The sequence below is a fragment of the Leptonotus elevatus genome, chromosome 15 (assembly GCF_054856555.1).
Source record: "Leptonotus elevatus isolate MCC_2025b chromosome 15, RoL_Lele_1.0, whole genome shotgun sequence".
In the NCBI taxonomy this organism is placed as follows: domain Eukaryota; kingdom Metazoa; phylum Chordata; class Actinopteri; order Syngnathiformes; family Syngnathidae; genus Leptonotus; species Leptonotus elevatus.
Genome location: NC_141253.1, coordinates 13,715,955 through 13,733,943, shown reverse-complemented (window position 1 = coordinate 13,733,943; position 17,989 = coordinate 13,715,955). Strand labels below are relative to the sequence as shown.

General features: G+C 37.7%; 1 protein-coding gene across 1 annotated transcript; it reads right to left on the bottom strand.

Moving 5' to 3' along the window:
* Nucleotides 1–3,152: 3,152 nt before the first annotated feature.
* urm1 (ubiquitin related modifier 1) lies at nucleotides 3,153–14,476 on the bottom strand. The gene is made up of 5 exons (XM_086096690.1): nucleotides 14,408–14,476; nucleotides 13,637–13,707; nucleotides 6,182–6,263; nucleotides 4,574–4,622; nucleotides 3,153–4,073 (listed from the first exon to the last, which is right to left on the bottom strand). Exons 1-5 carry the CDS (start codon nucleotides 14,440–14,442, stop codon nucleotides 4,005–4,007), a joined length of 306 nt encoding a protein of 101 aa, XP_085952816.1. The 5' UTR covers nucleotides 14,443–14,476; the 3' UTR covers nucleotides 3,153–4,004.
* Nucleotides 14,477–17,989: the final 3,513 nt, after the last annotated feature.

Below are 17,989 nucleotides of genomic sequence, written 5' to 3'. Positions count from 1 at the left end.
ATATGTTCAGTATCCTGACCTGGGGGGTATGTGAGTGAGTGAGGGGGAGTTAGCTGGAGAATATCACTAATACTGCAATATCCTTATCAAAAAAAAAAAAAAAAAAAAAAAAAAACTTAAATGATATTTGAAGCATGTCTTTTTTTTCGTTACCTTCCTATGAGGACAAGTGGGGTCTTTTAGCGGCTGATTGTCCAAACGCAATTCTTGCGTCCACTCCAGTACGACCACCAAGAATTGTGTATGGACATCTGTTGCTGCAGACTCGCATTCATCACGTCATGACACGTCACGTCACGTCACGCCGAGGCCTCGCTTTTCCTTTCCTTAGTGTCACTACAGGTAAGGAAGAAAAAAAACACACGTTATTTTTTGTTAGTTTGACCAAGGGGTGAGAATGGAGGGTCAGAGGTCTCGCGATGCGTTCAGGGTAAACGTCGTGGGCCGCCCCCCGATTGGTATTTACACTTTGTCGAACATCTAATCAAGGCTGTTTGTTTTAAATGGCAAATATCGAGCGGGGGAGCGTCAATGTATCGACTTTGCTTTGGCAAATAGTAGAAAAGCAGTAAGTTGAGTGCTGACAGGCCGCCCTGCAGTGACGCACATTCAGCACCAGATGAACACCCCCACGAACCTATCACCACCATCCTGCAAAAAAGAAGAAGGAAAAAAAGCAATAAAACACACTAAACAAAGGGAATGCAATATTTACATTTAAAACAGTAATTGCAATTATTCAAATCATAATAAGATGATTGACACACACTAATTCGAATGAATTACAACAAATAGTGTACACGGGGGAAGAAAGGCCTGATGATAGAAGATTTTAGCAGTATGTTTGTTTTTTCCTTGTTTTAAAGCTGGGAATCACCCTTTTAATGCCCCCCCACCCCCCCGAGACAAATGCATGTTTTGTCACTCCAAATAATGACAACTCATGGGAAAAAATAAAATGCTATAATAATTGCTTGTGAGAAGATTTACAGTTTTGTTTATGACACACACACACACACACACACACACAGACACAATTATTGCGAATTATTTTATGGTTTCATTCTATTGTGAATTACATTTTGACATCGCAATATTTTGGCCGTGCACTTGCAAAAACGTGTCTCACAAATACTCTTGTTTCTTTTATAAATATGGTTGAAAAACAACTGCATGTGAGTTTTTTTAAATATATGTATATATTTTGTGTGTACAATATATGTGGAAAACGTTTTGCATTGCGCAAACGAACACACACGCGCGCGCGCGCGCGCGCGCTCACACACCGAAAAGCAATCAGGTATACACTAGATTGATTTTTTTCCACTTTAATTAAAACTAGAGGTAAAAAAAAATAAAATAAAAGGTTGAGTATTAATCAATGCCTGCATGGCATGTATTTTATTAGGCTACTAAATTATAATTAATTAATTAATTAATATAAATTTCCTGACAGACAGACATTAAGTTGTGATGTCTGTCAATCATTGAGTTGAGTGGGAATGCATGCTGTACTCCAAAATGCACGTATCAGTCAGTCATGAATTTAACATTGCTTAACAGTTAAAGCAATGAAGTATGAGTTACAGTAAAAGAGGAAATGAACATCCCCTCCCGTCTTTGGAAATCAAACAAATCATTTTTGTGAAGGTCTAATTGTAAAAGTATCTCTTTTTATTCTCCACTGAGGCCCTCTCATTAGCATTCCCTTTGCAGCTTATTTTACCCGCTTACCCGTTGCAAAATGGGACCTTACAGGAAAGAAGAAGGAAAAAAAAAGGGGGGGGTATCTTTTGGGTCGCCAGGGGCGCTCGTAGGAGAAGGCAAGCCCGGGGCGACACCTCGACCTCACGCAGTGATCCTGGAACACACAGACACGCGCGCGCGCGCGCGCAAACACACACGTGTCTCGGATTGCTCAGCAGGCTAGCAGACTTAACATGTCCCTCAAGTTAGCCTAAAAATATATACATTCAAAATATGAATGTAAAATTGCAATAGAAATCATGCGGAAGAAAAAAAAACCACAGCTTCCTGCAGGTAAATTAATTCATTTACAAAAAAATAAAATACATTTAAAGTAGGCCTTGCAAGTGAACACAAATTGCATTATTTTCAGTCGTTTGACTTCACTAATTAAATGGGCTACATAATTACGCTATATTTCATATATATAATTGATTAAATGAATAGCACCATTTATGATACTATCAGAAAACGAAAAAAAAAAAAAACTTCAATTATACGTATAACTACAGAAATACTTTTTTAAACCTGGGGCACAAAAGGGGGAAAATGAATTTTTATGTTGTGTTTATGGTGTTGTATGGAGTCACCACATGTGGTAAATGACAACTAAAATAATACAAAACACAGTAAGGTTGTAGTAAATAAAAATGTCACCAGTGTAAAAAAAAAAAAAGACAAAAAAAATGTAAATGACAAAAAATAAAGAGCTGCTACGAGTAGGATGGAAATGCTGCATATTGTGTGAATACAAATGTGCACATATAATACACGTGGGTGCAGTAAATGAAGGGATAATAGCAAACATTCTATAAAGGCTATCATTTCATTGAAATATATATATTTTAAAAGCATGGGGGAAAAAACATTTTAAAATGGTAGTGGGAGGATTTAATATTGTGTTTCGTTTTTGTGTTCATTTAGTTAGTAAGAGCACACTTGTGAAAATAGACAAAAACAGCATTCCTTCCACTAGTAAACTAAGTAAAGGTTACGTGACTTCATAAAGAAGCTAACGTAGCAAAAGGGAAACTAGTAGAGTGGGAGGACCACAAAAAGACTGCATTTCAACATTGCTATTATGCAAATGTTTTGTATGGAAATTGGTTTGTGATTATTTGAATGGTAAAATGGTATTCTAGGAGAAAAAAAAGTGTATTTGATCATATATACAAGAACGTGCAAAAATAAAATAAAAATTAAATTAAATGAGTCCAATATTTGGTGTGGATGTTTTTTTTGTATGGAGATGGGTTAATGTATTATTACTTATTTATTTATAACTGTTTGATAAATGCACCGTGCGATAACAGCAGAAACAACATTCCGTATACTTGAGTTAAGATGACTTGAAATTAAACAAAATAAAGAACCAACAATGAAAATTTAGGAGAAAAGAAAGAACATTTTGGTGAGGAGATGAATTTATGTTAACTCCCTTGTGGCATCAGAAACATTTCCCCTAGTTGACACATTTTAATTGCAGTACATACAGTTTCAACTCAAGCTCAACTGCAGCTGATATAAAAAGAACATAATATTCTAAATGGCTACAGAAAATCTTAAAAATCATGACCCCACCCCCCCCCCCCAAAAAAATGACTGCAACATTATGATAGGCATGCTTTTGCATGGAGGTGGTTTTAATGTCATTGTTAAAGGGCACCCTTGTGATAACAGCAGAAGCAACATTCTCCCTAGAAAATATCATTTTAATTGCGACTACTTTTTTGGATACAGTATAGAAAAAAAACGATTGCCAATGTTATGATGGGAAGTTTTTATATGGATATGGATGTAATTGGCACCCTTGTGATAACAACAGAAACAACATTGCTCCTGCTGTTAGGTCTTTATTTAAAAAAAAAAAAAAACATTTTAATTGTGCAGTTAATAAATATAAACATGATTTAAAAAGGACATGAAATATAATGTAGAAAAATCCACACCACACGGTGATAATCTTGAGGATAATTGTGTATGGCGACATGATTGCTGTCCACCATCAACACCTGTGAAAACAATGATTCCTGTCCAGTTCATATATTGAAAGAAAAAAAAAAAGTCCTCCAATTGGAGCAAAATTCCTCTCAAGAGCTCGGCAGCCATCGCTGAGATCCCCTCTGGCTCCTGAGGACCATCCATCACCTCGGCGGCCCGACGCGTCGTCCAATGGGGTTCAGTTTTGTTGGGATGTGAAGGAGGGAAGCACAGTAATTGTGCACGTGTGTGAATGTGTGTGTGTATGTGTGTGTGTTCTATCCTCCATGCAGAGTGGAAATAAACACAACGTTGTCTCGCTCTTGCAGGCGGTAGTCCAACTCGCCCTGGAGGCCCCACAACACAACACAGGAAATATCCTTGTGTCAATACAAACATCTTTGCCATGAATGAGACTCGTGCACACTCGCTCCTTTAAGGGGGGGGGGGGGGGTGTTTGTGCACATGGACGTGTGTGAGTGTGCGTGTCTACAAGGTCAGGCATCAAATGTGGTCGACCAATAGGGATCACAATGAAAGCCTACCGCCAGTGTACAGATTAGCCTTTGTGCTCATCTTCTAATTGTGACACGCTTGCATACTGTGAGGAGCACAAAATGGAGGCTGCGTGCCCCCACCCACATTAAATGTGTACAGTATAAACAGGAGTGGATTCAACATTTGTAGCTTTTATAAAAAATTAATCTGAAGTTGTAATTGTTTTTTTTTGGTATCATACGACAAACGTGTGGCAGGGCCACCTACGGCCCACGGGCTGCAGTTTTATCACCCCTGCTCACTAGAACAACCAGATGTGAGGAAAGGCTGCAAATATGGCGGCGCTCACCATTAGCTCCCAGTCTGCGTCGTTGATCAGCACCAAGATCCCAGGTCTCCTATAAAAGGACGATGGCCGTGCATGGTGGGGAGTAATAAAACATACAGGTAAAGCAGGAGCGTCATAATACACTTAAATATGTGCAAAAGCTATACAGTACTGTATAGTTTATAAATATGTACAGCGGAAATATTAATACAAGATGGGGGGGAGAAATGACTTGACCAAACATAAAAATCTAAATATTCTTTAAAAATCTGATATTTGTTCACATTATTTTTTGACTTTTTAATAACTATTTTAATGCAACTGCATTTTTTTAAATTATCATAATGAGGAAGGGGGAAAAAATCCAGTAAAAACACATTTTAAATTTTGATTCATGACACTTTATTAGATGAATTCTTAATATTTTAAGGCTATTTGGGGATTTTTTTTCTTTAGGAAGATAAGATGCATGCGAGAAAAACTACATTATGTTTTGACACAAAATATTTTATGAAATATAGAAAGATGGACCCCCTTAAAAAAAATCTGATATCTTTCCACATTATTTTATGAATAATTCATAATATTCACATGGAAAAAAATAAAATAAAAATTACATTATTTATGTTACATTGTTTTGTGAATATTCACACCGTTTAATTTTTACATTTTTAAATTGGAGCAGGTTTATTAAAAAAAAAAAAAAAGAGAGAAATGGTGACATTATAGAAAAGTACAAGACCCCCACACCCCAGCACCCCCTTGCCTTGCATGCGTGAGGTATTCTTTTTTTTTTTTGTGGGATGTTATGCAAGCAATACAGGATAAGCAGCAGAAGCAGGAAACACAAATGAGCACAGTGGAACCTCCAAAGTTGAACAAAGTCTGTTCAGCTTCCGGTTGTTCAAAATTATTATCCCCCCCCCATTGAAAATCATACAAAATTGATTCCTTTGGCATTGTTACAATTGCAAAAATTGTAGTAACAGGCAATATATATATATATATATATAATCATACAGATTATAATGTAGGTATAGGCCTATATATACACACACACACACACATATATACAATTTAAAGGCCCAAAAATATTACGCAATGATATTTTTTTCTTTTTCAGACTTTATGACTCCAAGTTCCCTGTCGCTCTCAGTTTGGTCCATTCTTTTTCTTAGATGAGACTTAATGGAGGAGGGTAAATATAGAGATTATGAAGGAAATAAAAATGTCAGTTGAAATTAATGGAGAGCCAGAAGCGTCACACACATCCTGATGAGGCTTTTGAACAAGTGTAGGAGGGAGGGGGGAGGTCAACGGTAATGATGGACACGCGACACACACACACGACACACACACACCTGTGTATGTCATATGTGTCGATTAACGATTAAGGTTGCAAAATGATCACAAAATAGTAGCGGTGGTAAAAATGTGTTCATGAAAGGCGACAATACACACACAGGGTGGGCTAGCTCTGTTCCGTGGTCAGGTGATGCTATAAATAGTGGTCCGCAAAGACACGCCGTTAAAGCCAGACAGATACACAGCCATGTCATCTCAAATGATGCCATTTTTTTCCTACCAGCGTTCGACAAACAGTATAGCGACAACACGGCGGACACTCACACAGAGTCGCCCTGGACAAAGAGCTCGGGCCGTTCCTTGAGCAGGTTGTGTCGGATCCACACCAGCAGCTGCTTCATGTCCCCTGCAAAAAAAAAAAAAAAAAAAGAGGCAGACAACGGAGGTCAGAGGTGAGAGGTCAAGGTGCGTGCTTTCCAGCCCCCTGGTCGATGTGACGCGACGGGACGTGGCTGCATGTATATGTATGAGTTGATGTTGCTGAGGGGGAGGGGGGGGGGGGGGGGGTTGGAGGCTAATGTCAATGGCCAAGGGTGACATTGATCACCTTGCTCAGACTACAATAGAATAGATGAGGCTTTAGTAGTGCCACACTGGGGAGATTTGGGTTTTACAGCAGCTAAGTGGACAGTAGCAGCACATAGGAACGATAAAGAATTACACGGCCACTAATATCAACGTGCATATTTACAACATCTGTGAGACCGAGATGAAGAGCAGCTGTGTGTATGTGACAACTGTACTTGATGAAGAAATACGACAGACGACGTGAACAACAGCAAGGATAGTCAGCAGTATTGTAGGCAGTAAAAAAAAAAAAACAACCTCTTAAATGTAATGTTTATATATAAGTAGCTGCGAAATATTAGCACTAGCTGCACAACTATACATAAATAAATACATAGAATTCACTTTATACAGACAGAATGTTACCAGCAGCAGCAGCAGCAAGGCTAGTCAGCAATATTTAAATAATATATGTTCGGATATTGGACGGATGGATGGATTTATAATCTATGGGAAGATTCTGAATGCCAACTGCGCGCAAATATGTGGATAATATTGGTACAGAAATAATACAACTATATAGATGGGCTATATAGAGAGTGAAATGAACACTAGCAATACTAACTATTAGGGATGGGCGAGTACCGATACCAGGTAGTGATATCAATGCCTTTTCCAGGGCCTGATACTGGTTATTAGCAGTCAAGGAGGCCGATATTTATTTACAGTAAAAAGAAAATATCAGCATAAAAAAAAAAAACCTTTGTTGAAATGCCATTAAGCATGCTTTTTTAAAAGGTAAGTTTTTCCTTTTAATTTTAAATATAGCGAATAGACAGCTACAAAACCTTAACTGAAATGTTAAACTTTCACTTGTTTTTGTTTTATTTTCGAACAAAACAAATAGTGCAGGAAGCTTCCAGTTTCAGTAGAATCTCTTATAAAGTCAAGAGATGTTTTAAATAAATATACATCCATCTTGCAAACTTCAGGGTACGTGAAACGCTTCCATGTTCGCAGACAGTGAAAATTTGTCTAACATGTTAACATTTCTTTGGATCAAGAAAAACTGTCTTTTAACATCATTTTACAAACCCTGACAAAAATCCAAAATTCGTTAAGTTTCGCCGCATCCGCCACTCAGTGAGATAGTCATTTTATCAGCCTTCAGGTTTGCTAACAAAAATTAATGAAATAAAAAAAAAAGGCCGAAGCCGATATTAGTTAAAATGCCAAATATCAACCTGGCCAACCTAATTTGTCTATCCCTACCAGGTATCGGTATCGGGGCTGATGCAAAGACTTTTAAGGGCAAATCTGCAGCTGTGTCTGTGTACAGATGCTTACGTAAGCTTGATAGTTTCCTTCGCTCGAGTCAAAGGCATCCGAGCTTGAACGTCATCGAGGCCGGCATTGAATGAGCGTGACCTCGTCTGCGGCGACGCTGACCTCGCCGACAAAGGGCTAAGCTGCGCTCAGACCGGGCCACAATGAACACTTTTAGGATAAATACAACCCCCCCCTCCAATCCCCAGCTAAACACGTTTGCACAATGAATATATTAGTCATATGTTAAATGTATGCGTGTGTATTTTCTTATACACTATTGTTATCAATTTGAAAAAGTGCACGATCTGTTTGTAAAAGTCAAATCACACAACACCTAAATCTTTATATTTACTATAAATAGACATTATTCAAGTCTTCTGTGGGCCAAAAATCTGATTTCAGAATGTATTGTAAAAATGCACGATGGACCAGATTGAATGCTCTCGCGGGCTGAATTTGGCCCATGGGCCGCAGGTTGAATTGAAAATGGCAAGGAGGGGATGACAAAAGAAGGGAAAAAGGGGAGGGGAAGAGAATTGAGGCGAAGGTATGAGGTGAAGCGAGGTCGGATGAAGGTAAGCGTCGGTCGACGCTGTGACGCAGCAGTAATAAAAGACAAAATCAGAGCTAAATAAAACGATTTAAAATGATTAACAATAATGGAAAAATCCTTCTTTGAAAACCACAAAATTCAGCAATTTATTTTTGCCTTTTTAAAAAAAATCAATATAGTCAAACTGTTAAAAAAAATACACTTAATTTTGCATAAGTGTAAAAAAAATCAAAAATTGAGAACAGTGATGCAAAAAATTAAGCAAATAAGATTTTCAGCGCTACCTGTCAGGTCAAAGTGTGTGCGAGCGCGTGTGTCGGCGTGCCGAGTGTGTGTGTGTTCGCACACGTTTACAATGAACCTACGTGAGTAATGCTCATTCTCACTGCGGTATAAAGCAGACGTATAACAATGATGTGAGCGTTTTGAGGCCCTAAAACACACACATATGGATAGTTAGCACATGCGCGCACCTACTGTATGTCCACATACACTGTATGGACATTTTAGGCAAGCCTGCATAACGTTTTGATTGATTGACAACATCAGCGAGCTATTCATTTAACAATCCATCGGAAACTATATTGATGCACCTCAAGGTAACCAAAATATTAGAAACAACCTTTTATGATATTATTAAATTAACCAGACTGAGAAAAAAAAACTGAGAATCATGCTTTTTGTGCGTGTGTGTGTGTGTGCGCAGGTGTACCAAATGCTACACGCACACACACGCACACACCTGCAGGGCTAAAAACAGAAGTAATCAGCAGAAAAGTCCTAACACCTTTGCGATGCCGACCCCTTCTTCATTTCTTCCGCTATCGACTGTATGTGCTTTTCTCCATCATCACCTCGCTCCCCCAATCCCCATTTTGCTTTTACACCCACCCCACCCCACCCCACCCCACCGCACCCTCGCTTTTCCCCAATATAACCTGCTCTCCTCCTCCTCCTGCAAACAGGAAGACGAGGCCATCATTCAAACTGTGGCTTAAAATAGAAACAAGCCATCAGGGACCTTTTAATGCTGTTAGTGTTAAAGACTGCTAGTTAAGCTTAACCAAGAAAAAGCAAGCTAATGCATAGTAAAATGTTATGTGGTGATGAGTGAAGGTGAGCACAGGGGGAAGAACAAGGACGTCGTCTTGGTCGCCGGCAATGAGCGCTGATAAAACAAAATGGACATGAGCGGCGAGAAAAGGGGGGAAAGTGCGTCACGTCCTCGCGGTGCATCTTGGGATTTCGCCGTCGCGTGGGTGCCGAGAAGGAGAAGCGACTGACAGAGGAGGGGAAAAGGCGCCATTTTGACACAGATTCAAAACCGCCAATGCTATTTTTTCGTCTTTTGTGGGCGCCCGCTCACCGCCAGTGTTCTCCCTTTTGAGCGATTATGACGGTCGTGTGACTTGGGGGGTGATCCATCTTTCGGCTGATGTAAAAACGGCGAGACCCCCAGACCATTGGGGGTTTTCGCCTGTGTGTGTGTGTGTGTGTGTGTGTGTATAGGAGAGAGGAGAGCGGGGGCGGGATCTTTCAGTCGAGGGTCATCAATCACCGGCTGGGGTCACAGAGAAATAAGAAGGATTCAGAAGCAATTATATTTGCCCCCCACGCCTCCTACCCCTTCAAACCCACCCCATCCATCCATCCATCCGCACACACACACACACACACAGCACAATAATTAAAATTAGGCTGGAGCCTCACAGTTGTTTAATGTAAACGACACATATATGGTGGAAAAGGGGAGGCTAAAATGAGCACTTGCAATATATAATAGCATCTACTACAAGAACTGTATCAAATACTCCGCCTACACAAAGATATATCGCTCATTATTTTGTTGTATTTTGAGTGCCGCACAAGTGTACTATGTCATACAGAAGGCTTTTTTGTATTTCAATAAACATGGTATTTCAAAGTTCACTTATTTCAGTAGTTCAATTCAAAAGACTAATTCCTATACAATTTCTACAGATAGACACCGATGTTTGGTATCAGGCCAATATTGGACCTTATTTCAAGGTATTGCCATATTGGTACTCACGATTTTACAATCAGGAACTAGAAATTAGTAGACTTGACACCGATCTGATCGGCTGGATCGGGATCGGACGATATTTTGCATTTTATGCAAAATCGGCGATTGGCTATAATGTCTTAATTTGCCCGATAGAACATCGTTTGGCTCCACGAAATACGACATTGTATGTGATAGTCAATGTTTTTCAGTGTTGTTTGTTACAAGAATTTTTGCGGGGTTTTAACTTTATTCTTTTTCCAATTGGCGTCAAAATTCTGATCATGTAAAGCCTAGAAATTAGAACAGAAAGTTGCCATTAATGCAGTGCTTCTCAATTATTTTTGTTATAAAGAATAAGAAAATATTTTGTGCGAGCCCCCAACGACTAAATAGTATATTTTTCCTGTAAAATTGTTGTAAGTACCCTCTGCAGAGGAGCTCCTTGCACACTCTCTCTCCTTGCACACTCTCTGACAATGAGCACCACTGCCGCCTACTGTAGTGGATGTGCAATCACACGTTATTCTAGTACAGGAGGGAAAAAACAACAACACTATGTTGCCTGGGGTACAAGGGCCCCCACCGGCATCGCACCGCACCCAATGGGGGGGCCCACCCCCTTATCTGAGAAGGACTGCATTGATGTTATTATTTTAACTAATTTGCTCCCTTTTTATTTATGTTTTTATGCTCAAACATACAGAAGGCTTTGATGCAGCCTCTCAACTGCAAAGAACGGTTGAATAAATGGTAGTTATTACACAAACGGCCAGCAGTTAGCAGCAGAGCAATAGAGATCATCCAGGGCCATGTTGAAAAAAAAAGCTCTTTTAAATAATTTGTGAATAATGATGAACCTTATTGCTGCAAAACAGAAACAGATAGAGATATCGTTTTTTCCTGATGAAAGAAGAGACTAATCTTTCTTTTCGTAGGTTCCATGTTTTTATAGCAATAGAACACAATATTCTGCGGGTCTTGCAAAATCAGTCAAAATCCAGTAAAACAGCCGGGAGTGAAGGGGATTGCTTCAGTGGAAATGGCTGGGAGTGAATGAGTTGTGGAAAAATGCTATATTGGGATATTTGCAGTGTGTGTCTTTCTATAAAATTATCTCTCATTGTTTTTTGGGGAAAAGTTGATGTATAAAAAGTGTAAGTGATATCGGTACTTGGCATCGGTGACTACTTAAGAGTTGAGTATTCTTACTGATATTGGTCTGAAAAAAGTGGTTTTGAACATCTCTACAAATTTCTATATACAAACCCATTTTGGGTGTGTCTTCTGCAAAATTCTAATTTCTTAAGATGGTGATTTGCGGCTTTAAGTAAGTAAACTATAATAATCAAAATTATAAAAGCTAAAACTGATGAAATACTTTTCTCTTGTGTTTTGAATTCAACCACTGCTAGTTCACTCACATTTTTGAGGTGCACCTATATTTGGTTAGTATATTACACACACATGCATACATACGGGTGGTGTGGTGAGGTGCAGTAAGGTCATATCTCCTTTAACATTCCCTTCTCTGGTCAACTTTTGTGTCGTCGTCACCGTGGTAACTCCGGCGTCAGGGCCGTTCATCCTTTGTTTGGTCCAAAACCAATACGACACTTATTTCTCCCTCATTCGTTTCAACCTGCAAGGAAACTACCATTTAGCCTGGCGGCTAATGAGCAAGGTCCTGACTTTAGTGTTAGGGAATTCCCTCCGGTGGATTTTTTTCTCTCCTCTCTCGTTTTCCTCTAGGAACGAGCGCCGATAAATAAAAAAATAAAATAAAGTAAGAGGACTAGGAGGATGAACCCTAATTGCACTCTTGTAAAGCCCCAGAAGCCCTTTGAGCCTCCTTTACTGCCTCTTTTACTGCCTCCGTTCACACTCGGGCACCACTCGTGAGGGACAATAGAAGGAAGAAACAGAGCGATATAAGGGAAAGATGGACATGGGAAATATACATGTGGCACTTTATAGTTTATATATGTTTAAGGTGAGTAATATGCTGACATAAAAACATAGAGGGCTAGTATGCTTGCAACTTTATCAGCTTTTTTGACCCCAATTATGGCCTTTGATTGGTTGGTGAACAATCCAGGCTGTACCGAGCCTCTCCCAAAGCCAGCTGAGATTGGTCACAGGTGAACTAGAGCCTGTCATGTAAGCAGGGTTTGACTTTAACAACCTCCAACTGACCAAATGAAAGTGAAGCTCAGCTGTTGCTAATGACACCACAACTCCAATTAGCCACTTTGCCGGACGCAACGGATCAACTTTGATCCGTGATCCAAACGGATTACTCTGCATGCACGTTGCCCGCATGCATGTTGACCGCCAATTGATTGGAGGTCAAACTCATTTATTGTCATTTGTAATATACTTTGGAAATGCGTTCATCAATAAAATGTGTGTGCTAACATTTATTCATTTCGTCAGCATTTACATAATGTTGTCTGGGGAGTCTAATTTACATTGCTATGATCAAGTTAGTGTCAGTCCGCCACCAGTTGTGCCATTTTACGTTTTAAGCTATGTAGCTAGCTGCTAAGTAGCTAGCATAGCTGATAGATAATCTTCGTATGATTGATAATTAATGTTCTTCGAATCCCATAAAATTAGTGAATAAATGCGGATAAACCATCAATAAGCATTTTCCACAGGGGTTGGTGTCGCCACCAAAAATATATATTTTTAAATATTGGGGGAAAAAATCTGCAAATAGGTGAATGCACGGGTGTTAAACCATGCATATGTATAATATACATTGAGACCCATTCATTCCTATGCACTTTTCAGTATCCCTCAGTGTGAGGTCGTGTGGCACCACGACATTCTGATTAATAGAGTTTGTCAAATATGAATTGAGAAAAAAAAATCCATCCACTTGCATTCATGTCAGCCACTTGTCAATTGAAAATGACATCACAGTGCCAAAGGGCTCAGGTAACGACTGTCATGGCTCACCAGTTGTTTTGGTTTTGTCATGTAACATTCACAAGGTGTCATTTTCAGTCGACAACCTGAGATGGATAAAAAAAAATTTTTTTTGCTGCTTAATTCATATACCAATGCAATATTAATCAGAATGCCATCTTTAGACTAGCGGGGTCGCATAGAACATATTGTAAAGACTTTTTTTTTACTTGACTTATAGTATAATAATAATAAATATAATAATAATAAGTTAATATTTTAAATGTGTGTTGTTGATTTTTTGTTTTTTTTTGCAAAAACCAAACCAATCTGAATCTTGTCCCACAAAGACAACACAAAATATATATGTTCATTCTGACATAGAAATACTCACAAGGTTCTGCATGGCTTGGTAGAGTAACATGGTGTTCTTTCACACCATCAAAAAGAAGCTCTGCTCCACCACTGGAAACAAAAACGCTTGACACATTCAAGACATATACAAACCAAAACACCAGTAAAGTAAGTATTACTAAAAATTTAATTAATTTTATTTGACCACTAAGACCCCACATAAGTTTATTGCAAATTGATTTGATGTTTTAATGTGATAGAAGTGGCTGGCGAGAACTTCTGAGTTTACCACTGCATGTCCAGTTCTAATTCTCAAAAGCTGGCTGGGATAAACCACGGCTCAGCCGCCGTCTTTATCAGGACACACGCTGTGTGTTAAAAGGCTGTTTAAAAAAAATAAAAAATAAAAATAAAAAAGACAATGCCGTAACATGGGCATGCTGAATAGTTCTCTCAAACTAAATACATCAGAGCATAAAGTTAATCAATCATCATCAAGACCGTATGTTCGAAATGACAAAATAGTATATTTCCACGCATCTAAGGCAAAATGATCGTAATTCAACCAAACATACGTTCAAATATTTCTGACAGTGCGAGACAGGCTGACAGGCGCAGCACAATGCTACAAACACTGCTAACTTAAAGCTAGCTGCTCCACTTGTTTACGTATTCTTAAACTACACGGTAGAACAACTATGAAACAAAAACTACTCGAACTGTCGCGTGGTGTCGCATCCTCTTAATAAGCGAATGCTGAGACACGTTTGGGGGCACAGCGAGCAGTCGCGAATGGTTTGAAATCACCTACCCAAACTCCAGATGAATGGCAACGGGTGCAGCCATCTTGTCGGCACATGCAGGAAAAAGTGGGTGGTGGTTGGAAGTGACGTCGTGAACAAGCTTCTGTTTCCGTTTCACGAACATATATGACATAAATAATTTTATTTCAAAATTGAAAATAGAAAAAACATATTTGAAAAACAAATATTACTTCGTTTTTGAACAAATATGATTAAATTTAATACGTGATTATTTTTTAAATGATTTATTTTTCATACTTGAAAATCTACAAAATAAAAGTCTATCCATACATAAAATTATATATATTTATTTATATAAACAAGAATATTTTGGAATAATAGTATTTGTTTTTTATATTTTTTGTATTCACATGTTTTTAATTTAACCCCCCCCCCAAAAAAAACCTAAACAAAACATGATCAATTAGCCTTCATTTGTAAAAACATATTTTTGAAATAACATTAAACAATTTAGATGCAATTGACAATTTACACCAAATAAAAGTTAAGTTTATTCGTTCATTTTTAAGTCATTTTTAATTAATTAATTAATGTATTTCTTATTTATTTATTTGCAAGTACAGTTTTATTTTAATGTATTTCTGTATTCTTACACAATTACATTTAGTAAATCGGCATAATATTCTATTGCAAACCAAAAAAAATACTTTATTTGTACAAATGCATTATTTTTAATTAATATTATTTCATTTTATTAAATTTATTATTTTTCGTTGACTTTTTTTTTTTTTACTTTAATACTCTATGCAAAACTCAACATTTATATATTGCAAATTAAATATTAAGGGGACACCTTTATTTGTGCATATTTCTGGAATAATGTTAGTGGCAAATACCAGTTTTTATCAAGTGAAAGTGAAATCTATTACTTCAGTTAATTAAAAGTGATTATTTTATTTACTTGTTAATTTGTTTGAATAATTTAATTTGGATTTTTTTTCTACTAGTATTAATGTTAGTCAAAATAATGTTTTGCAATGCTTTGTTTTGTATGTAATTATGTATGAAATTAATTAAAAATAATTTTATTGTATATGACACTAAACCTAATTTACTTTATTTCTATCTTATGTTGCACCAAAAAGTAGTTGGTGCTGAACTTTGTCAGTAGAAAAGTATGACATGGCTGTGTGAATCCACATCTGTCTGACTCTCCCTCTTTATATAGATGCTCAATCATATTGGTGACAGTTCTGGCCCCAGTATATAGGATAGTGGTGAGCGTGTGCATGTGTGTGCGCGAAGGGGTCGGTCAGAGGTTTGAATTGCAAATCTTGCCTTCTGTTGGCGTCCAAGCCTTCACAGGCTCTTTCCTCCCCTGTATTCATGTGTTAATGAGGAGTCAGCGCAGGGCCACATAGACAGATCGACCAGGGGCCTGGCAGGGGCCAGGGGGGTCCGGGGGGAGGACATGTGAAGCGGCGGGCGGGAAATTGAGAGGAGCCTGATGATGGCATCGGTGGTGGTTTTGATAATAATGAAGACATGATAAGTATCTGTGCTGGTGAACTATGTATTATATTCATATAGGCTTGACGGTTACGGGATGAGTTATCCAGGAAGGATGACCCCCTGCGGCCCCAACAAACGACATGGGTGCCGCCTCACATTTGCTAAGCTGCCGTTAGGTTTATGAACACTTTATGGGTGGATTCACGTTCTTGTTTAGCTAATGAGAAACTTCCCTCAGTTAACTCGGAAGCAAACACACTTACAGTTGGAGTACGTTCATAAAAAACGATTTCTTCTAATCTGATTGTTTAAATATACTTAAAAAAATTAATTATTACATTACTGTATAAAATCAGAATGTAATATACTGTGTGTATATATGGAGGTTTTCAATTTTCTGCATTTTAAAAATAAATTACTATACATTTAACAAATGTTTATTATATCTTAGGTATTTAATTTTGTATTTGTTAATATGGTAAATGGACTGCTTGTTGCAATTAAAGAATAAATAAACTGTATTTATGTTAAATATATGTCAATTAATTTAGAAATAATCAGAAGACAAAAAGGAATTTAAAGAAAAATATTTTTATATGATTGATTTACTAAAGATTTATTATGATCGTTATTAATGTATTGTAATTTGTTTTTAAAATACCTTGCTCCCTTAAAAGAATAAAAAATTATTAATGTACAAAAATAAAGCCCTTATTTCATATTACACTAATCAATAATAAAACAAATAATTAAAACAATCGAGACAATATAAAACAAATCAAACAATGACGCAATTAGTATATACATACTACATCATACAAATTATATTTCTTGCCTTTTGTTAAGCAACATTAGTTAAAACAAATTTTATATATTTAGTAAATAGATACACTATAATTATTCAATATGGTACTGTAGTGTCATTTACTGTATGTATTAAATTTCTATTTTTTAAACTTACATATATATGTGTAATGAAATCAGTACATAAATAATACAGGTATATGAGATTTAAAAAAATATATATATATACAGTAAGTATATGTAAATATAGTGGGAACATTTTTATTTGGTATTTGTTTTATTGTTTTAAATATTTAACAATCAGCTGCATTATCTTCATTCTACATTTGTGCCTTGTGTATGCATGATCTTACCCACAAAACACTCCCAAATTATTATTGCTATATTTGTGAATTTGCCAAAACCTCATAGGAAGTAAAACCAAATCCAGGATAACCAAGAATTTTCTACTGTAAAAGCCTTAAGGTCTCACTCTCTTCTGAGGTACAGATGTGTGCAACATGGCACCTGTGGGCCATATACGACCTGCCATGCAAGTCCAAAAACCTCAGGAAAATTCATCCCAAAAACATGTAGGCCTAATAAAGTGTTCTTTGAAAGTTTGGCTCCTGAAGAACTTGGTACAAACGGAACTGGCCCCTGAAAGAGAAAAGTTCCCCAATGCCAATGCCTTGATGGATGTCAGAAGTCAGTGTCACGGCGTCTCGGGTCACACATGATCTAGTGACAATGACCAACACAATAGATTAGCAATATGGGGGAGGGGGGGGGGGAGTTTGGGGGTAATGCAGAGATTAGTAGATGGCGGTTGGTTGGTTGGCGGTCCAACTGGCTTGCTGGCAGGCGGGTCTGTGAGATCTTGTGTCTGTTTCAATAAGGAACATAAAGAGCTGAAATGAACACGTTCAAAGATATCAAGCGGAGAGAATCCTCTTAGAGATTACATCCATAACATGTTACGCCTATGGAACTGTATGGGCGGCGGAGACAAAGACCAGCCGATGATGATTTCCTTATTGCGGCAGATGGCGCGGCGGCCCGATTCATCCATTGTGCTTGCTTCTCTCGTTTCTTTTTCGTGTCTACGTTATAGATGTCATCAGTTACTCTGATCTGATGTGTGGAAGACAATTCCAAGCCTATGAGGCTCAACCTTATCAAAGATTCTAAAGAAACAGGAATGTCAGATATCAATGGAAGGAACTTTCCTTCTAAAACAGGATTACCAAGTAGTGTATTCATTGGATTATGAGAGCTTAATTTCCTTCTCCATACTTTTCTTTTGTGGTTATTAAGCTACATTGATTTTGACA